The sequence below is a fragment of the Sinohyriopsis cumingii genome, chromosome 13 (genome assembly GCF_028554795.1).
Source record: "Sinohyriopsis cumingii isolate HCF-2022 chromosome 13, ASM2855479v2, whole genome shotgun sequence".
In the NCBI taxonomy this organism is placed as follows: Eukaryota; Metazoa; Mollusca; class Bivalvia; order Unionida; family Unionidae; genus Sinohyriopsis; species Sinohyriopsis cumingii.
The window spans coordinates 66,547,632-66,571,515 of NC_142973.1; the positions used below are offsets into that span (position 1 = coordinate 66,547,632).

Sequence of the window (23,884 nt, forward strand, 5' to 3'; positions counted from 1 at the left end):
GTGTAGTTCGCACTTGGCGGCCTGCGGTTCAGAAATATTGTTGCACCAGCTGTAGACGGTACATTATTGCTTATAAATCTATGCGGCATATGTGGTTACGATGAGGCAGTTTTACTATTTTAAGTGGAAGCAGTGAATGGTGGCAGTGGTGTTACGGATCTCTTCAGCTCTGGTTTGTATCTATTGATATGATGATAAGGTTTAAGTGTTCTGTGTTGTAAATCGTTTTAATTCAAATTATTGATTCTTCATGGTATTCATGATGAAACACTATTGATTTTCTATGTCAGCATTGCCTTTGGAATACATGATAAACCCCATCAAGGTCATTCTCCTTTTAAACAACTGATAAAACTTAAAAGGTTAACGGCACGTACATTTTTAAAAATTAGGCTTCTTGGTCATAGACCAGAAGAGGTTATGGGATGGCCTGTCGTCTGTCCGTTAGCAAAACATTGTTATCTCTGTTCCTCCTACGCTACTTGCAGGATTGATATAAAACGTTCTACACACATTCATCCCATGATATGCATGGTCCCAAATGGAAATAGTGCCATTTTTACTGACATGTTGAAAATCTTGTCTATACACCTCCGAATGGTCGCATAAACATGGGGCTTTACACTAAAAGACCTTTTATGGAGACTAGTTGGTCCTAAACGCAGATCTTGCCCATCTGACACCCATTATGGTTCCCACGGCAGTAGTCTTCAGAATCGTGTTATCACAACTCCACTGAACATAAAGTCATATTGACATGGGTTTTTACCAACATAAAGTCATATTGACATGGTTTTTTGCCAACATAAAGTGATATTGAGATGGGTTTTTACCAACATAAAGTCATATTGACATGGGTTTTTGCCAACATAAAGTCATATTGACATGGGTTTTTACCAACATAAAGTCATATTGACATGGGTTTTTGCCAACATAAAGTCATATTGACATGGGTTTTTACCAACATAAAGACATATTGACATGGGTTTTTACCAACAGACTTGTAATGAGGTCTAGTTAGTCTTAAATCAAAATGGTGCTGATCTGATATTCAGTATGAAGGCCAAACAAAGTCCATTCTAACAATCTTATTATCGCTACTCTTCCTGAATGGGTGGTCGTATCAGTATGAAATTTTCACTGATAAGCTTCGTATGATGTCCAGTTGGCCCTAAATGAAAAAGGTACTGATCTGAAAGCCAGTATCTCCAGATTGGAAAATCATGTTGACACTGCATCTCCTGAATGGAAAATCATATTCACACTACATCTCCTGAATGGAAAATCATACTGACATGGGGAATTAAATAATAGTGTCGATGTAAGGTCCAATATGGCTGTCACAGTGGCCATTTTGAAACTGTTGTTATCACTATTTCTTCTTCATGGAAAGTCATGCTGACATGGGCTTTTCACCAGAAGACTTTATATGATGTCTGTTTAGTCCTATGGTGCAAATCTGATGTCCAGTATGAATAGTTTGTCTTCATTACTTCTGCAGTCTGAATGCTAATGTCAGCATGGTTTTCACTAAAACACTTATTGTAATGTTATGCTAATCCTAAATTAAAATAGTGGTGATCTGATGTCCAGTATGTGTCCATCTTGAAAATTTTGTTTTCTCTACTTCTCTTAAATCTCAAATGGAAAGTGATTTTGACATGGTGCTTTCCTCAAAAGAATTCTTATGGGTGTTCAGTAGGTCTAGCTGTCTTAAAAATATTGTTATTTATATTCCTCCCAAATGTATGGTATATTAAACACGGGGGTTTCACCAGTAGACTTCTTATGATGTCTAGTTAGTTCAAAAATTAAAATGGTGGCAGTTGTAGATCAATTATGACTGGCACAACGACTGTCTTCAAAAATTTTGTTGTCACTACTCACTCTGAATGAAAGGTCAGTATGATATTTGGTTTTTACCAAAAGACTTACAATAATATCGACTTGGTTCTAAATGGAAAAGGTGCCAAGCTGACATCGAATAAGTGCATCACAGCAGCTACTTTGACAATCTTGTTTACTCCTGAATAATATCAGAGATGGTTTCAGCTTTCGTCTATTAAAAGGAAGAAGTGGTCTTATCTTGATCCTGGATTTTTTTTTCGCCTAGTTGAGCGTCAGTCCCTTCAAGGAACTCTTGTTTTGACTTTATTATTTTTGAACAAAAAATATATTTCTTTACCTTTTCTTAATCTGGCATGAAACTACTCAATTACTGAGTACAGCATGAAACTATTCAATTACTGTGTACGGCATGAAACTACTCAGTTACTGTGTACGGCATGAAACTACTCAATTACTGTGTACGGCATGAAACTACTCAATTACTGTGTACAGCATGAAACTACTCAATTACTGTGTATGGCATGAAACTACTCAATTGCTGTGTACGGCATGAAACTACTCAGTTACTGTGTACAGAATGAAGCTACTCCATTAATGTGTACGGCATGAAACTACTCAATTACTGTGTACAGCAGAAGACCTACCTGCTAGTCATTATCTTCGCTAGCCAAGGTTTCTTGATAAGGGTTATCATATCGAAACCTGGGTTAGCGAAGATGACTGATTAGTCTTGTGTTCTCAGTTTCCTTCCACGATGAATGTTTCCCGACTACTGTTTTATATAATCACATGGGCTGGTATCGTTGCTTACAAGTAGCTACTATATATATATATATATATATATATATATATATATATATATATATATATATATATATATATATATATATGGGTATGTGAGCTGCTAGTAGTTTCATATGGATCGGTGGTTATCTTGTACTGAGAAATAGCGTTCGTCCCAAAACAACAACATATATATACACAAGCGACGAGACTTCCATTTCTCTTGAGACACATTCAAGGACCGCCATTGTTTTATCTCAGATTACACTTCACTCAAAGTACCGTATTAATTTCAGCAAGAACGTTTAGCTCAGAAATTTGACTTTTTAGGACAGCATCAAAGTTGACTTACTATTCCACCTTTAAAGAATTCCAGCCCCATGTCCACTAGACACTGACATAGCACTGGCTTAATATGCAAGCGCAACAGGCTGAATTGAACACTACCCTCTTATTGGTCGATTGAAAATGAGGTTGTCATTAGGACCTAACAAAATGTGTACCTAGAACGTGAACCGTTATCGGAATATGTCAGATCCACTATTTATATGTTGACCTCGATTGTAATCATAACCTTTATCAGTGCCTGTCAGATCTACTTATTATATGTAGACCTCGATTGTAATCAGAACCTTTAGCGGTGCCTGTCAGATCCACTTGGTGTATGTATACCTTGATTAGAATCAGAAATTTCAGCTGCGCCTGTCAAATCCACTTATTATATGTAGACTTCGATTGTAATCAGAGTAAATATCATGTCGGACCAAGTTTGTATGATGAAACATTATTTAATACTGTAAAAGCAGACATTAATATTACAAAATAGTGTTTGCAAAGAAGGAAGCTTGGTTGTGGAAAGTAGTTTTGTTAAGTTTATCGTTAGTTATTTTTGGCGACATAAATTAAATTCTCAGGCTTTAGCACGTTGTATTATATATGTATAGAATGTATATTAGGACGCAGGCTTCCAATAATGGTAACGCTTCAGATAGAAAGATAACTGGAACAGGTCTCTAGTAATGTGTTGAGGCCTACAACAAGAAATATGAATTGTCAGTTGCAGTTATTATGATGGTGTTTGGTAATAACAGGAATCTGGGTCATGCATCTCAGACGAAGGCCTGTCACCTACATATCTGATTTTGTAAGAACGTGTGTGTGTGTGTGATTAGGATTTTTAAGGTTGCTTGAAAAAATTTCAGTCATATCGCTACGATGTCTGCAGTGTGGCGGTTTATAGTGATGTCTAGCACTGGGGCATCAAGCCTCAGACATGTAGCATGATGTCCCACCCAGTCACAATATCCTGACACCAGGCCGACCAGTCCTAACACTAACCTCTTAATGCTGAGCGCAGAGAGAGGCAGCTGTTAGTACCATTTTTGTAAGTCTTTGGTATGACTCGGCCGGGATTGGAACCCACAACCTCCCGCTTCCGAGGCGGACGCTCTAACCACTAGACCACTGGAGCGGTCATTATAACAACATTCTCTCCTTGTTATAAATAATATATCAGACAGTTCGCTGATAAAGTGTGTGATGTTTTATTCAATATGGGCGTTAGAAAGCTCAGATGAATGCATATTGTGAATCGAGTCAAAAATTGTATTCCCATAAACATCTTAACTTCTTGTCAGTCCGTGATTAATCTTTTGATTGCGCATTTTGTCTGTGGTACATTTTCATGCGGAGCGACATTACAGTTACGTGTGTACAAACACGGATATTTTCCCTCCACTGGAACAGCTACATCCAGTGTTTCCCTTTATCCTCAACTGCGTTTCAGAGACCCCCAAATTTTTAATTTGACCCCCAGTTTTGATATCAAAGTTTGTTTTTTAGCTGCGGTAGCTCAGTCGGTAGACCGTCGAACTCGTAACCCAAGGGTCGTGGGTGCGATACCTATCCAGGCAATCCTGGGTCGGCTGCCTTATTGTGTTCGTGTGAAAGGCACTTAGCTTCCATCTCCAGTGGGCATGTTATTGCCAGTAATTAGTGACAAATGCCGTTAAAAACCCAAAACAAACAAACATAATCCTGTATTGGGGGCCCCGAGTGGCCGAGTGATCTAAAGCGCTCTCCGTTACGGATCACTGCCATCTCACCTCTGTCTGCGTGAGTTCGAGTCTCGGATTTGGCAAATGTGGGTATGTGAGAAAGCTTGCCAGTAGCTTCTCTCGGTGGTTCTTTTGGGGGTTTTCCCGGGTTCTTCCTCCACCATTAATACTGGCCGCCATGTATAGCCTTTTCGTGTGCTGAAAAATGGTGTTAAACCCCACAACAACAACAAAAATCCTGCATCGCAATATATATTTATATCGCCTGCTAACTGATATGATTCATAACTTGGTATATATTGTATTGTTATGCATGTATCGTGATATTCATCGTATCGCTACAAAGCAGGCACTGCACAGTCATAGTGCCACGTAACCACTGAAACACAGGTCAGGACTAGGTAAACTTTCGTGGAGAGCTAACACTTTTCGTCAGATTAATGGAAGTGGATGGAATTTGATTAATGAAAGCATTTTCGATGGCATTAGATCAAAACCATCAGTAAAGTGACTGGCTGCTTTTAACTTTAAATAATTTAAGTGGTTGTAAGAAGAAAGAGGCTTAAAGCACGTGTCACACCTAATTTCTTACTATGATGTTAAGTCGGGTTATTTTGTTTGTTTGACAGCCATCCCACGTCGTGCAATACACACGGTGAACCACTGCATCATTATTTTACATGCGCATGTAGATGAGTCAAAAATATAAAAGTATTTATATACAAGTCCGTAAAATTACACATAGAATCAGTCATTTACAGTAAGAACGGTAGATGTTAATGTATTTTTCACATCGCTTTTCTCTTCTTTCGATGTAATACATCACGAAAATATTTCAGCACACAGATCAAACTCTAGATATAATTCTGAGCTGGTTTTGTTTTTGTTTTTTGATTTTACGTTTTATTTGAAAAATTCCTTTAAAAATTTGGTTTGGGTGTGTGTGGTTTGTTACGAGTAATCAGTAGAACAAACAGCATAGACCCTGGTCTGCCTGCTCATTATTCTACGGCAGATCAGGAATGTTTGTTGTTTGCAGTTTTAATCGACTTATAGGCGAGTACAAACGGTACTCACCATTAAAGTCATTAGCAATGGGGACGTGAGAAAGTTTGTCAGCAGTTTCTTGTGGGTAGTTGGTTCTTTCCATGTTCTTCCAGCACCAGTTATATACTAGCCGTCATGTATAGTCTAACATGTGCTGAAAATAGTGTTAAATAACATAGTGTTAAATAACATTTAAATAACAACAACATCATTGGTGATATATTTTGCCATCCTCCATAAATACAATCAAATATGCCTGTTCCTATTGCAAACATGCGATATAATCTCGCACCTTATGGCGGTATAGATTATCGATTTTCTTTAGAAAATAATTCAGACTTTTCTTTTGAAGTGTAGCCTTAAGCGCGTAGGAATTTCTTCGATACGCTTGGTAGGTTCGTCTTTTTTGTAAAATGATATTTAAATTATCCAAATCGTCACTTGAACTTAACGCATTGTTTGTTGACACAAACACGTTGTTTGTTGACAGAAATGATTACCCAATGGTTGATGACCGAGTTTAGTTGAATCGTCGTATTTGAAGATAATCCTACCAGGACCTGGGGCTAATACTATTTCCTTGTCTACAACTACCATCCATGTGCGAATCTAAGTTATCGCAAATATCAGCTTTATGGTGTTGACCACCACTGGTATATCCCATTAAGGTACTTAATCGGTTTATGCCACAGACTACGCATTTTACTTTACAAGCCTGTTATTACTGGGGTTTTGTTACCTTTTAATTTTATGTAGGCACATATAAACCTTAAATTTTATGTAGGCAACTATAAGCCCTGTCCCAGCAGTAATATGCTGTTTAAGATTTGGAGATGTCCCCTCGTGTTTTCTAAATATTAATGTTTATTTATGTCTTTTTTCCTGTCCACTCTTGCATATGTGTTATTGTGTTGAAATAAAATAAGTAATATAAGTTCATATTGTTTTAGGTAGATTTTGACGAGGTTGTTATTTTTTCTGTTCTGTCATATTTTACGAGTTGTCCATTTGCTTGCTTGAGCCTAGGCTCGTACTCCCTCCTCAAGAATGGAGCAATTTGAGACGATTTCCATGCCCGAACTCTTGCTTGCTTGAATTTGGGTTCGTACTGCCCACCAGTCTAGAGATTTGGTTTCCTTGCCCGTTTTTACTTTTTTTTTAAATAGTGACTTTTGCCAGTCATTTCATTTCGTCCTTGTGTTGTGAGATTGTGGCTGTAAATATTGAAATGTGCGTGCGCCCCACTTTCTTTGCGAGGACTGGCACAATCTAGAGTTTCTAATGGGTAAGAGTTGAACATTTGTCTAAAAAAAAAAAATAGAAATTTTAGGCTGAAATGTTTTCATATAGAGCATAGGCGTCAACAGAGTTAAATATACGGTTGTAGTAAGCTTGTATGCAGTTAGACAGGCAGCAGCAACAGTTATCATGTTTCATGTGCTGTCCGCCCCTTGGTAAGTAACAGGAGTGGAAAGAATCACTACATTTTTCACTTTGATGGGAAGTGACCATGGTGAAGGGGCTTCAAGTGGGAGGCAGTTTTGTATTATACTTAAGAATCATACACTGGACAAGAAGCCCATTAGTGACCGACAATTTAATTTTTGGTGAATGATAGTTTTGAGAAAGGGAAAAAAATCGGCATACACATAGCTTGAACCAAATATGCTTGCTCAGATTGATTGAAAAAATAACATTATATTCATTATATTAGTTTTAAAAAATATTTTCACGTATAAGAAAAAAAATAAGCCCTAAAGAAATTCCAAGCCTCTCTCCTGCATCCCGTCCAAGAATAAAAATAGTCGGTCCCTTAGTAGGATGGGTAGAAAAACCCGTTAATATGACCTGACCTATATAAAAAAGCCCCTCAAAAACCCAAAACAAACCTATAATGGTCTTTTATCTGGACTCGCAATTGGACAGAAATCCTACATAGAAACATTTGGTTTTAAATTTAGGCGATCAACAATTAAATGTCGTAAATGTTGACAATCCCATCCTAGCTGCCGACCCCCCCCCCCCGCCCCCATTAGGTAACACTTAAAAAAAATTATTATAAATAAAGTCCCTTAAAATTTTGAACTCTGTCATACAGTTCCAACTCAGTTCTAAATAAGATTAAATATAGCAAATCTTCCGTTGTGGTCACTCCCCCGCCCCAGCAACCACGCTTGTTTAATCCCATTTACTATGAGACGGAGTCAGATTTGTTGTACAAGTTAAGACCACCTCCCAACTGAGACCACTTTTTCCCATTCCTGTTCCTAGCAGGGAAGTGCTATAGTACTTATGATGTGGAATATCGTTAGTTCACAGTGATGAGAGATGTTACAATGCCGTTGAGTTATATCCCCGTGCATATCCTGCTTGATTTGGCCAGCTTTATAATCTGTAGACACTCTCGGAGTTGACATATTAGGGGATAAACTGTATTAGGATCCTGGAAGCTGATTTCGCAGTCTAATTTTGCAATGTTGACTTGTGCGGATGTTTTAAGATAAACGTAGATAAGATTAGAAAATAAGTGTTTACTTTAGTTCTCACCCCTGTACTGATATCGTCGTTTTTAAGAGTGCATGCTGGGAAGAATAACAGTATCAGTGAGTATGGGTGTCACAGAAGAGAAACCCGATTTTCTGATTTACTTTATTTATATAATTAATGATAGTTCGGCCGATTACTCCGTCTCACCAGAGACTAGCGTTAATGGAAACAGACAAAACATTTCGTCGGCAGGATTAACGCAAATTTTCCAGTCATGTTCTGTTTAAAGTTTTAATCAAAGTGATATAATTCATAATTTTGATCTAGTTCCGGAATGCGGTCAGTGCGGTTTTTACACCAAAAACTTCGTTAAAGTAACTTTTGAGGTGAAATATACCAAAAAAGATTGATACTTTTAAAATAATAGCAAAAAGTAGAGACAGCTTCTCCAAATCTGTTGCGGTCACTTTGAGAACATATCGCTCAGTATCGTGGTAATATTTATCGCAGCTTGAAACCATCTGATGTGATTTCCCATTTTTTTCTTCAGATTTTACGATAATTTCAGAATCTACTTTTTTATATATATTTCACTGTCGGTGTATGCTATCAGCTGTCTTTTTATTCAATTTGTTGTTTCTGGAATATTCATAAATATTATCCCTTTCGGAGCCCCCGTGTTGGACACTAACAAATGGACAGCCAGTTCAAAGAGTTAGCCTGCTCTTATCCCATGACAGATATAACAGTGATTCACTTTGTATGTGCCTCATTCCATCAGTACACAAAGGACCATCCGGGTATCCGTGTCTTTGTAACGGACAATTGTTCTAGGGAATGTATTTTAAAAAAGTAGTTCTGAGTTCAGGATTCACGTAAAGATTACTTCGATCAATCACTTCGCGAGCTGATCGATTTTGCCAGATTTATCGCAGGTAAATGTATGTAGTTACACTAGTTGGAGAGAGAGAGAGAGAGAGAGATGGAAATAATGTTACAATGTATGCGTCCAATTTCTGTTGATTAGAAAAACCTCTGAAGTAAACCAGTGAAATATGAAATATACTTGTTTGCTGGACATAAATGTATAACTATATTGCTGCAGTAGGTTTATCTATAGCCGCACGTGGTTTGAACTTTTCGACAAAGGTTATTTACATATTGGAAAGTTCTTTTGGGAGGTGTGGAGCGGCATTTGAATTTTCATTATCTTCAGATGCACCACATTAAAAGGAGGAATATAACATATTAAAAACAGTAATATATATATTTTGCGAAGGAAAGTTACTTACATGTATTTGTTTTATAATGTAAATGTTTAATTTGCATAACGATTACAAAAACCGTCTTTTTTGTAATGTAACGATTTTTCTAATGAATTATTTAACGGTGACACAGACCGTCGCTTTCATAACGTACTGTGTTTTCTGATGACTTGCATAACGGTGACACAGACCGTCACTTTTATAATGTACTGTTTTCAGCGTAACGGAGACACAGATCGTCTCTTTTGTAACGTACACTGTTTTCTGCATAACGGTGACACAGATCGTCTCTTTTGTAACGTACACTGTTTTCTGCATAACGGTGACACAGATCGTCACTTTTGTAACGTACACTGTTTTCTGCATAACGGTGACACAGATCATCTCTTTTGTAACGTACACTGTTTTCTGCATAACGGTGACACATATCGTCTCTTTTGTAACGTACACTGTTTTCTGCATAACGGTGACACAGAACGTCACGTTGTCTGCAGAGCTGGATGTTTAAATGTGAATCTTTTGCCTGATTATGCTGCAGTGTTAATTAGTGGCAGCTACAGAAATATCATGGGGGCAGGGCCGACAAGAAAATTTTTGTTTGAACAAGAACTAGGAGAGGCCCGGGTGTCTCTTACCCCAGGGACCGTGATGGCACTCTACGGCCCTGGGGGTGGGGGTCTAAACAAGTATGTACGAAGCAAAGCCCCCGAAAGCTCCTGCATTTTTAAGCATTTCCAGGACTCTAACTGTAAAGAAAACTTACTCTAGGCAATGTTCGGGTTGTTTTGCCCTCAATTTTTTTATATAGTTGTCTGTAGCGGGACTCAAGGGAGAAATATGTATCCATACAGTTGCAGTTTACGTAAGATTGAATGAGATAAAATAACATAAAGCCCTTTACAAGATTTACCAGTGTCCCTATTTACGTAAGATTGTCTTAGATGTAATTACATAATGTCCTTTACAAGATGACACCAGTCTCCCGGATTACATAAGATTGTATAAGATGAAATTACACAAAGCTCTTTAAAATACAACACCAGTTTGTCTGTTTACGTAAGATTGTGTCATGAGATTACATGAAGCCCCGTACAATATAAAACCTGTCTGCCTAAGGGGACAGGTGACAGTTGTTTATGCACAAATTTAAATCCGCATTCAGCGGCCTGGTACTAAAAAAAATCAAAAAATAAAATACACAAGTGAGGTCAAATATGTCCATAGTTTTGGATAGCTATATTAAAACAAAGCATAAGAATATTATCCACTTGACCAGAGAGGTCAATGACAGTTCATAGCAGAAGAAGTATATGCACCCCAACCCAAAATTTATACCTGCATTTTTCACGTCCGAAGGTAATTTTTGACACCATGTGATGCTCACGGGGCAAACACGAGCCCTCTTCCTAGATGATAATTCTGCAAAACAGTGTGTACTGAACAGGCTGATGTAATTGAAAATAGTTGTCATCCAAGACGTTTTTGAGACATTCTGCTGGCCCCGAAGCCATGTTTACTGCTGTAGGACGGTAGCTCTTCTTCCTAGCCGACTATTGGTATTACGCTATCTACATACATCAGGGTAAATATGGAAGGTGTCCATGCCTGACATCAGTTTCAAGAACAAGACAAGCCCGAAACACCTAGTTCACAAATGTATCATTATCTTTAATTAGTAAACAATAATAGCTGAAAAAGTCACACAATAGCCGTAAGTTAAGAAATTTGACAGAGGCCATCCCCTGGCACCTAATCATAAGACGTGTCGACCTTTTTAATACTCATCTCCAAATTTTCAAACTTTATTTGTAAACTACAATAGGATACTTGCATTAAAATTAAGATTTGCATCAAGCTTGATGTTTTAACATTGTCATGCTGATTTTAAATTGTGTTTTTAAATACCAAATTTATAGATGGACGATGTTTTTAGTTCTTAAAATTATAGCGTTTTATGAAACGGAATCAGATTAATCTATTGAATCATCGATACACTGATCTCTGGAAACGCCTATACAACATTCCACAATCTGACGTTCAATTTTAGAAGAGGAACATTATTGCCACTGCTTTTGTTGTAATCATTAACCCTCCATACCATACCTATTGTAATATCCAGTTGCAAATTTATGAAATAATATAGGTTTAGACTAATTTTAGCTTTCATACTGATCCCAAGAAGACAGGCATCACTATTTTAAAAATCATCACACTTTCAAATTAGTTACAGTAGACAGTTTTGTCAAGTCATTTTCTGGTCTTTCTGAACAACCTAGTGATTGCATTGAATTTTTCAAATTCATTTTGGTATTTTTATTGTAAGAATATATTTGGTGTTCGAGTCAGGATAAAAAACTAGATTAAGCACTGTTGTAAACGAGTTCTTTGGGAGTATCGGCACTCTCATCACTCGTCATATTTTGTCATCTGGCTAGCCCAGCATAGCTGAGGGATTCGGCAAAAGTTGATACGATAAAAAAAATAAATAAACATGTACAATCGTTATTCTTTTTAATATATAAATCAAGAAATAAACTTCGAAAATTTCGTATGCAATTAAAATTTCTGAAAGCGCCGATCCTGTATGTTGCCCTTACCTAATCTCTTCCGGACCGGCGCGCGCTCCCAAACAGGCGATTATTGTTCTTGTCGTCGGGTTTAACGCCATTTTTCAGCACAAGATAGGCAATACATGGCCGCCAGTATAACTGGTGGAGGAAGAACCCTGGAAAACTCCAGAAAGAACCACCGACCCACGAGAAGCTACTGGCAGGCTTTCTCACATACCCATGTTAGCCGAGCCTGAGACTCGAACACAGGCAGATGATTGTAAAACGGTAGATGTACATGAGTCTCACAAGAGAACTAGCATGAAAGATCTGTTGGGAAATAAAGACTTTTGCAAATCGTTCAGTGTAATGTCTGATAATGATCATTTCCGCTAAATAAATGAACAACAAGATGTTTGGCAGGTGTATATATATATATATATATATATATATATATATATATATATATATATATATATATATATATATATATGCCGTATTTTGATTGATACCCAATTTAAAATAAACATAGTGAGAAGCAGACGAGTTGGAGAAAAAAATTGCGTGCATCGATATTTCTGTCGCGCTGGGTGAATATGATGTATTTTTATTTACGAATGTCGGTTGCCTGCAGGCACGTAGATAATATGACTGGCAGCCGCGGTGGCTTGGTGATTAGGTTTACTCCAATCGACTCAGCACTACAAAAAACGTTCATGTGTTGCTTTGCTGTAAAGCGCCAGACCCAGAACCTAGATATGACTGAGAGAGGCAGTGATTGTCCGCACCGTTTCAGCGTTGTTGATCCATTTCCTTTGACGGGTAAACCTTTTATATGTAGGATGTGAAACTTGTTATTGTTGTTGTTGTAGGGTTTAACACCATTTTTGATCACAAGATAGGCTATACATCGATAGGCTATACATGGCGTGGAGGCCATGCTATCCACTTGTCACATTGGCGAACTAGCCAGAACTCTTATAGGAAAAGGTTACCACTGGTATGTTGTGTTTGCATTTCATCAAAATTCAAACCATGTTAATGATGTCATCCATCACTTTGAGAATATGATCAATTTTTGTCTTAATGGCATTCACTCTAGAATAGTTTTATAACCTTTTATTCTCTCTCTCTCTCTCTCTCTCTCTCTCTCTCTCTCTCTCTCTCTCTCATACAACTGTATGTTATTTATCGTTATGTGGTGCTGTTTTCGTAGATTATTTTTTTTCGGGTAATTTTTGCTCCAAATGAAGTGTCTTTAATCATGATATTATTCATGGTTTGATCATTTTGGTGTCACAATTGTAACATTTAAATATATTTACAATGTATGGTTTCTAACAATTTTGCAGTTTTTCCCTATTCTTATATGAAATATAGTTTACTGTACATAATATAAAATGCAGCAACCTATTTCCTCCATATCAAGGAAGCAATTTCACACTATCGAAACCTGTGTGCATGAATTCTCTTAATTTTGTTGGACTTGGTCTCTGCTTTTGTAAGTAATAATGACATTGAATGGAAAATGACAAAGCCGTACGGGTTCCGATACTATCAATTTTACTTATCCTGCAAGAAATATATAACAAAGCAAACGGTGTTAAATGAATGGAACGAGGTTATCATGCTATCACTGTAAGGCAGGAACACCCCGCGGTCTCTTGCACTTATCTAAAATATCTCCAATTTTTATTGTTATCCTTCCCGCCATTAAATCTCCGCCAGACATTATTAATTTTATTAGCGTTACTCGTGGCGTTTAAGGTTTCGCGAAAAATTACTTGTTTTACAGGAGTGCTGGCAGAATGTAATGAATTAAGGACAGAGGGAGGAAAAGAATGGCATGAAAATGGTAACATGTCTTGCAAATTATGAAAGAAAGAGAGAATGAATTAAAATAATGTTGTTTTTTTTTAAGCCTGTTAACAATGACTTCTTTCCGAAAGTCGTTTAAAGATAATCTAATCAACCTATCGAGCAATTACATGGGACATAAAATGTTCCGATCACAAATTCTTGCAAAAATGTGAAGTGTAAATTCAAATGGTGTGTCGATAAAATAGTTGGATCAGCCATTTGCTAATATTGTCATTATACAGGGAACACTATTTATTTATATGATGCTTTGCTCGAAGAAAATCATTCAGATTGCTTGAAAGTAAATAGCACAGATGACGAGATCATAAAGCGCACGTTTTTCTTTGAGACCCCTAATTTGGCAATAGGCTCACCGTTGACATCTGTCGCCTTTGGATTTATGTTATATAAACAAAGTAGTATATACTCTCTAAAACCGTTCGTTTGCTCGAGTTATTTTTTTTATTGTTATGGAGTTTAACGCCATTTTCAGCACAATATAGGCTATCCAATGCGACCAACACAACTGGTGGAGGAAGAACCCGGGAAAACCCCGGAAAGAACCACCGACTTATGAGAAGCTGTGATAAGCGTTCTCATGTACCCACATTGGCTGAACCCGAGCCTCGAACCCAGGCAGACAGAGGTAAGATGGCAGTGATCCGTAACGGTGAGCGCTTTAGACCACTCAGGCACCGGTTTACCCAAGTACCTGCGAACAAGTTATTTGGGGAAAATATTTATCCGTCTCATGTAAACATTTCTCAACAGCATTATTCAATATAGTATTATAGCCACCTCGGACAATGCCGTCTTTACTTAAGGGATGTCTGAACCTGTTTTGGAGCCGAACTATGATCCCATTCCGAATGCCGCCACCTCCCAAATCTCCATTTTCCCCAATTTTAGTGTATAAAATTCCCAATCAGAACTTTTAAAAAAAATCCATGCCTATACTGACTTTGGGGGAAAAATTATTTACCTGTGTTTAGGAAGGAGCTAAAGAATCAAAGAAACTCTGGCTTATATTTAACAGGGTACATGCTGGACTCATATTTTGGACACATTTCGGTTGTTGCGAAATTTCATGTCAGATGATGTAACATCATTAAAATACTGATGAATTAGTATTAAAATTTGATAAAAAGATTAATGTTTTTTGTTTGCTTTAGTACACTTGGTGTACAACAAAACGGCAATCTCTAAAATATATCAAATCTCGAAAATACGTCAATGTCGAAAATAGGTTACAGTCCCAAAACTTGTTTCCATTGTAGAAGTCCTCCTTTCATACGTTTATAGGATGACTAACTGTTGGATAAATGATTAATTATATTACTGTTTTACTGTTTGACATGGATACGTCTACTGAGATATACTTCCCTTCTGAATGGTCTAAAAGAAATAACTTTTCTCTTAAGTGTGCAAGGGGCATGGATGGATTTTCGACGGAAATTTCGTAGATAGTAGTTAATTTTTTTGCATTTATGAGTATCAAAACTGACTACGTGACATAAAACTTCTTTTTCTGACTATTTACTTTTCTCTTTTAAAGAAGTGATACAGAAGTAGACGCTTACTTTGAATAATATTGCATTGTATTCAGTGGCGAAACTTAAAATTTTGTCTCCCCACCCCCACCCCCCACCCCCCCGCGGGGAGATTGTACTGAAACAACAGGGGAAATGCCGTAGAATCAATGCAAAGGAGAGAACTACAGTATTGGCCCATAAGGCGACATGACAGACTCGATGGCGAACATTTTATCTGAATCGCCCTTTAGGCCGTTGAAATATTCAGTTTTTTAACAACGCTTCTGTGTAAATTGTTTTGAATTAACAGTGAATAAAGAATATTTAAACAAATCACAATTACACCTTTTTATGCGTAAAAATTCCCAGTACCATTTGGGATCCGGAGCCCCGTTTTGAAGATGGTAGAAAAATACATCCTGGTATTCAGTCAGAACGGCCATTAAAACTTCATCTTACCGGGTGTCCGTATATGCTACCTTTCATTTTCGCAGTGACAGTATATCTAACAAATAAACGTTGAAACTGATTTTGGTCTACTGCAAATGCGAATACACAACTATCGCCTCAAATGCGTCGAAGGTGAGGGTGTATTTAAAATGTCATCACGGTATTTCAGTTTTGACAGTTGTAAACAATTGTTTTTAAAAAAGGTATAGGTACAGCATTCCATAACACGTGAGTATACTGCCTTTAATCTAGAACATGCAGTGTGTCAGCTTGGAAGTTGTCTTTCCTTGACCAACCACGAACTGTTCTCTATTGCTATTTGTTTCTCCTTTTGCGAAAGTTTTAAGCTGTGGTAGGTAACAGTCTCCGTCTGTCAGCTGACCCAACATAAATCTTGCATTAAAAATACCTTGTATTTTAATGTATGAATTTCCGTCCAACGTTTTAAATGGGGTTTACCAGACTTCACTATTGATTAAAAATGGTCAGTGGATCAAAATATCCAAGGTTAAGGTCGTCGTGGTCACTAAGATCCAATTATTCGTCTTGTATCAGACTCGATATGGAACATTTTTTAAGATGTTAGCAGCGAATGTATTTCTAATCATGAGAGAAACATTTATCTTTTCAGGTGTCAATAACGTAATCATCAACAATGACGCAGCGACTTCCCATATTTAAAGACGATCTCACATTCGAAGAGAGACAAGCCAAAGTCTGGTCCGATATGGAGAGGGACATGGAGAGACGCCGGAAGGAATGGGAGGATGAAATTGAGCGCATGCGCAAAGACTTTTTTACGCTTAGACCTGACAATGATGGAGGAAAATTAGATAGTTTATCCGATAGGTTCACTATGGCACCAAACTTCCCAGATGATGGCCGATGTGTTGTAGAAAAGGACCAAGCTGGCCAGCCCGTGTTCCGTGTTCGATTCAATGTGCAGGATTACAAACCCGAGGAAGTTAGTGTGAAAATGGACACGGATAAAATAATTGTCCATGCCAAACACGAGGAGAAGGGAGGTAACAAGACCGTTAGTCGCGAGTACAGTCGGGAGGTCGATATTCCACGTGATGTCGACCCTATGTCCCTCCAGTGCACAATATCAGCAGATGGCGTACTCAGTGTGGAGGCGCCATTACCAACTCCGGGATATCCAACCATAAAGAACGGATCCAGACCCCCGCTACAGCAAGAAAGGGTTGTTCAGACATCAGCTTCTTCGGTTTCGAGCTCAGCAAGAAATACTCCACCACCCCCTACCCAAACTCCGCAAACTTCACAGTCACTCCACTCCTCCACATTCACAACGTTCCTGTCTGGAGCCCAGGGAACCAAGCAGGTCCCCAGTCAATCTTTGCCACAGTCGGTCCCAACTGGCACTGCCACCTACGCTACTACCACCACGGAGGCCCATGGCGGATCGGACGGGTCTTCGGCCGTCCAAGATAAAGAGCGAAAGTTCAAGGTCGAAGTCGACATCGAGGACTTTAAACCGGAGGAGTTGCAAGTGAAAACAGTGGACAGAAAGCTGGTCATCAGCGCCAAAAGAGAAGAACAAATCGGCAACCGGACCTCCACCAAGGAATTTAACAGAGAATTCCTCTTGCCCGACGCAGTTGATCCTTACTCCGTTAAAGCGTTTTTCTCTGACACGGGAAAGCTGCTGTTGGAGGCCCCGTACGTCCGGCCTGTGCCCATATCTCATTACACTGAGTCTGGAAGCGGGAGTCCTCACTACTTTAGTGGATCCCCACTTACCGGCCGATAATCTTATTTGGAGTTAACGATTTAATAAGCTTGCGGTAGGTTATGTGCCAGGCTCACTGTTTTAAAAGAAATTTTGGTCATGAATTGGATTATAATAACCAATGTACAACGTTCAGCATTGTGACGAAATTGTGGATGCATTTGTACACATGGTCTACACTTTATACTTACGCTTATGCTGTTATCGCGAACGACAGAACATGTGACTGAATGTATATAAAAAGTAAATAGATTCTTTGGAATTTAGCTGTACTTTAAAAACGGTTTTGATAGATATCGCTTAAAATGTTCATTTTTTTTTCAAGTAACGACATTGTTATTTTTTTATAGAGCATGTTTAACATTTTGGTTAAATTTTGTATTGAGATTGTGTCAGAAGAAGTGATTTCTTTCTCATGCACGAGTTGCATTTTTATGAGATTACCGTGTTAGAGATATACCATGTTTAAAAAAAATAGTGAGATTACAGATAGCTGTGAAATACTCATTCAGTGGCCGCATGCGTTGTTGTAGGACAGTCAAGATATATGATAGAACTGTCTTGTACCATTCTTGCCTCTTGCACTGTTTCAGTGGGGCTTTTTCCTTTCATTATTCTTATTTATTTTAGTAGAATTAACACCTGTCAATGATAAATTTTGAACTGTCAGTCGTGTTGTTGTTGTTTTTTTTAAATAGTTTTATTTAAATTGAATCTGCTATTTTTCTTAACTAAGGCAACCATTTTATTTGTAAAAGGGTATTATCCTTCGAGCTGTGAACTTAATTACCTTGTTAAAAACAGAACGTTTTCACCAGTTAAGATGGGCCATATAGAATGACTGGAGCAAAAAAAAATATTTTTCTCAGTACATGAGAAAAGGCAGTGACACCGAAGCCTGGTACCCTGGACTCCCATGATGCTTGTGCGAAGCATAATGGTTGGCCAGGATACCAGGCTAGTGACACCGGCCCACGAAAATAAAATAGAATGTGCGTAAGTAGACTGAAATAAGTGGCGTCATGACGGCATTGTATGCTACTGACGTTACATTAATGAAATTATTAAATTCGTGATTTACTTCAACAACAACAACGCTGAATTGTGTTGATCAAAATCACCCATCTATTCCTTGCAACAAGCATGTTTGTTGAAGGTGTAGTTTTATCTGAATTCACACCCTGCCGTTCAAAGTTGTCAATCATTTTAATTGTATATTGTTGACTGGAAGGAGATCATGATGAAAATATGAATATTGTAATAGACTGATCCTTTGTCTACCAATAGTTTCCCTTGCTATCTTCAACTTTGTGATTATGGTGTGCAGTGCCGGATTAAGGCCTTCCAGGGCCATATGCACTGAAAATATTATGCCCCACCACCACCAAATGTGAAACTCAAAACGTATATTAAAAGCTAAAAAGATGGGAAAATAACAGTGTTGCCATCATTCCAAATTAAAATACTCGTACATGCAGATCGAAATGGTCATATATAATTCATGAAATTTTATCATCAATTGATTTGAATTGTTTCTAGTGCCTCTGTTGACTTGGTGCCCTAAGCACGTGCTTACCGTGCTTAATGGGTAATCCGGCACAGTGGGGCTGTGAAACAAATTTTTTGCTTCCAAGAAAATCTAATCATCCTTACAGATTTCAGTATTGATCGGCCGCTCTGGGTTTTTGTGTACTTAAAGTCGTGCAATCGCTCGCTTACACTTCATCCATCCGCCTGATAGTGTGTGTGTGTGTGTGTGTGTGTGTGTGTGTGTGTGTGATTAGGATTTTTAACGTAGCTTTAACAATTTTTCAGTCATATCGCTACGATGTCTGCAGTGTGGCAGTTTAAAGTGATGTCTAGCACGGGGGCATCATGCCGCAGACAAGTAGCATCATGTCCCACCCAGTCACATTATCCTGACACCAGACCGACCAGTCCTAACACTAACCTCATAATGCTGAGCGCCTAGCGAGGCAGCTGTTAGTACCATTTGTGTAAGTCTTTGGTATGACTCGGCCGGGGTTCGAACCCACGATCTCCCGCTTCCGAGGCGGACGCTGTAACCACTCCGCCTGATAGTAATGGCATTCATTGGCTGAAGTTGACTGGTCCAAACTGAAGTATCACAAACTAATTTCAAAAGGTGTTTGACTGATGAACTTAAGTGCATAATTGTCTGTACAAATAAAATTGCATGTACATTATTGTCAAAATAAATGCTTATTTTAAAACATAATAACTAAACTTCCCAAGTAAATTTCCTACAAACTCGATAATGTGGAGATGCGTCAAATTGAGGTTATGGAAACCGGGCTATGTAGAGATCGTTCGTGGAATTTATTATTTACTTGAGATATTGGACGAGTTCCTTACCGTTCGCAAATTTGACTTGGTCACTGGATCAATCGAAAATGTTTATCGCCAATATAGAGTTCAGTAATCAGTGCTTTAGAAATGCATCTTTTTTTATATTAAAAAAATCCTCTACGCGCACACCATATTACAGGGATTGTGCAGATGTGTCGTTGGACCTTATATATATATTATATTCGTATGTGAAAATAACTCGTTTACGTTGAATGTAGAACCGGGGTTTAAATAATCTCAAGCACGGACACTTGACATGACAAATGTAGCCACCGATTGTTTATGCCATAAACCAAAGAGAGCACACGATTCACATATGCCCAGGCTCCAGTGTTCGGTTTCACTGTTGCTTTCACAGATTGTGTGTCATAGTCGTAGTTGATACTTGCAATAAAACTAAACGAATTGCCAGATGCACATAAGTCTTTATAAAACGAAGTGCGATATTCGGGTCCATTTTAGAAAACAATATTTTCATCTTTCTTGTAGGTTATAGTTGCTCGTTTGCTTGCACGGTTGACACACAAAAAAAATATGGCGACTGGCCCTCCATGGCATTCATTGGATTCAATAATACGGCAAGGAATGCAAAAGAAAAATAAATAGGACTTTTTCGGAAAGATATTGTTATGATTATTTGAAGTTCATCTCATGTAGTGTCGAGAAAAGGATTCTATACCACAGTGCAGGATGGTGTAACGCTTTATCGATGTTCACAGTCTATTTGCCTGATAAATTATTTTAAATGTAAGCTTTATTCTGCTACCAGTCCATTATGAATCGTACATCACCTCCGGTATTCGAAAGTAATTACCTTGCACAGTGATACAGCTACAATGTAAGGATCATTTAATCCCGTTAAACGTTACAATTTCAAAGCAGACCTTTTTTCGTCAGCGCAAAGGTTGTTTTTGTTTTGTTTTTTAATTTGGAAAAATAAAGTTGTCAATGGTGTAATTTTAAAGAAATGCTATTTTTAGAGATGGAATAGCCTAATATACATCGTATGGTGCACGATTTTGTGAAGCGGATGCCCGCACATGTAAAACAAATAAAAGGCAAGATACAAGCCGTTTAACCAGCAAAATAAATAAATAATAAGCGTTCCGAAACAAGTGGGGAAACTCTCGGAATCATAAAATGTTATGTAAATAGAATATAGACTCTCATTTGTTTTCATTACATGCCACACATTCCAAAATAATGTCTAAAGGAAAGACGGCTTTATAATATTTGTTTAAAATTCACAATTAAGCATCATTTAAAATATCACTGGTTCAACTACGCTTAAAATACAGAATCAAAATAGAAATAATATTGTAAATTAATGGCTATGTTTTATTATGATATCGTATTAAGATATTCAATCTGATTTTAAAATAAATGTTAATAATAATAATAATTGATGTTTATCAGACGTTTATACTTGCATTTAGGAATTATTTTTAATGTATTTGCAACAAGAACAATACTACTACTATGAATAATAATGTATACAGGAAATATTCTGCTTAAATGTTAATAAAATTGCTGGCATGCAATATATGTCATCTAAATATGAATTAAGCATATTTTTATGGTGAATACACTTCTATTCATAGCGTATTATTGTGGAAGGTTCAACACAAAATATACAAATTATTTTTTTTTTTAAAATCTGATCTAATTAAATGACGAGTTAGAGTTGCATGCTTGGACTACAAAAAATAGCATTTCTTTAACACTGCGCTCGTCTTTGAAGATTTTATTTTACCAAATTAAAAAAAAAATAATGTTTGCGTTGAAGGAATGGGTTTCATTTGATATATGAAACGTTTAAAGGGTTTTAAATAATCATCAGCTAGATTGTAACTGATTCGGGTAAAAACTTTAAAAATCGTTGGTGGGGCACGAATCATAATGGACCGTTGGCAGACCATAGCATGCTATCACAAATGTTTCAACATACATCACTGTGTCTATGTATGTATGTAAGTATGTATGTATGCTATATATATATATATATATATATATATATATATATATATATATATATATATATATATATATATATAGCAGCTCCATGATGTAAAACAGAAATGCCTCAATGCTTAACTATTATTGTATGAAGTCCAAACTTAAACGTGTATTTGAACATGTGCCTGTATTTTGTACAAGTCGGTGATACATGCCTATAAATAAAATTGCTATTTATTGTGTAGTTGTGGAATATAATTCTTAGGGATTATTTTTCTTAGAAGTACACTTCTACTTGTTAGCGACATATAACCAGATAAATTTGTTTCAAAGGCAGATATTCAGAATTTGTCATCAATGACATAAAAATAGAAAATCTTAAAGCTGCCCCTCGAAAACAAAGAAAGACTGAAACGCATGTACTCGAATTATCAGTTCACCGACGTTGACATTCGAGACATTACATTTTAGAGTGACATTAACTTCGAGCTATTGTTTACAGTTTATAACAGCAGAACTAGGTCACTGTGACCTAATTTTCACACGAGCAATTTTTGTTTTTAAGCCATTCATTTATTACGCCCTCAACATATTGGATAATATTTATCGAAGCCATCTCGGAAGCGCGGTTCCAACGGCCTCTAATACATCTGGTTTTCTAACCGCAGGAGCCGCAGCTAGCAACAACTCGAGCTGGGTTTTGCTAAGCCAACCTTAACTTCGTGATATGACATTATTTGCAAATTATGCTGTTCATTTTAGAATTTTCCACAAGGGCATCAATGATCCTCGTTCGATCACTTGCTCCTTTTAACAATAGAGTGTTGTCGGAGAGGATAACAGCAATGCATCTGTGTTAGGGGACACGGGGAACCAACATATTCAGTAATACATAATTGAAAATACACGTAGATCACGGACCGCCTGAACAAATCCAGGTATTCCAACGATAAGTAATAAATTGTGTATAACGTAACGTGGAGAATTCTTGCTGTGAAAACTGTAGACCCGTGTCAACGTTTTGATAACTGTGCATTTACGACCATAGCTTGAGATCTGCACGTACGAATTGGATTGTCTGTATAGTTAGGCAAAACTATTTTTTGTGTGGTTTCCTGATGACCGTTTAATCGCGCATAAAAAAGAAACTAAAGACACTGTTAAGTTGCCAAATAGCACTAGAATGCGCTCTTGATAGTCAGCCCAACTTGTATCTCTTTTAAACACCACGAACACTTGTTTTGATGCGCCGAGACCATCATTGGTGCCTATCCGCCATGTAAACTGTCCCTTGTACCGAGCCTGTGATGAGCGCGACTGAAAACAGCGTTGATATGGTTCCAACCACATAAACCAAAACAAACAGTCTTCCGTGGTCAGCGAAGGAATTAACGCAAGCATCCACCATGTCAATTTTGACAACACAAATTGGCTTTCATCAACACCGAGAGGGTGCCAATATGCATTGCTGGCGGTATTCTGCGAGAATCCAGGGTTAAAATTGACTTTGGCGTTAATGAATACGGCTTGTATATCTGCAACATTCACTGCGTTACTGAGGTTGTGGACAGATTTTCGTGATTAGTCATATCTTTAATAAACATCAAGGCCGGGTCAGGTGATCACGCGTGGTCGTACAAATGGCGAATCTGAGAATCGTTGCGGTAATGTCAACGCTGTCGAGAATTTCTTCAGTTTCCTTTCCACCGATGAAATAACGTAAGCTGTGCAACAATACATGATACCGTTATTGACAAATCCAATATTGGTATTGGCGGCGGGTCCCTTTTACACGTTTTCACTCGATTTCCACGAAGGCATCACACGAAAAGATATAAACCTTGACGCGCCTTTAATTTTAATTTTAATGCTCTCGAGGTCTCTAGTGGGTACGAATAATACCGAAAATCATCCTTGCAGCGATCTT

The 23,884-nt window shown here is 37.6% G+C and overlaps 1 protein-coding gene across 4 annotated transcripts in view; it reads left to right on the top strand.

Annotated features, from left to right (window-relative positions):
• LOC149785761 (major egg antigen-like) overlaps window positions 1-22,197 on the top strand; it is a 60,261-nt gene extending 38,064 nt beyond the window's left edge. For 2 of the 4 annotated variants that reach the window (XM_089979656.1, XM_089979655.1), the window contains exon 2: window positions 16,510-22,197. In XM_089979656.1, the coding sequence (XP_089835782.1) occupies window positions 16,534-17,652 (1,119 nt within the window). In that variant the 5' untranslated portion in view covers window positions 16,510-16,533 and the 3' untranslated portion in view covers window positions 17,653-22,197. Of the gene's footprint in view, window positions 1-13; window positions 173-12,718; window positions 12,859-16,509 lie in introns of those variants that run through there. The other 2 variants (XM_089979654.1, XM_089979657.1) reach the window with 2 other exon arrangements.
• The last annotated feature ends 1,687 nt before the right edge of the window (window positions 22,198-23,884 follow it).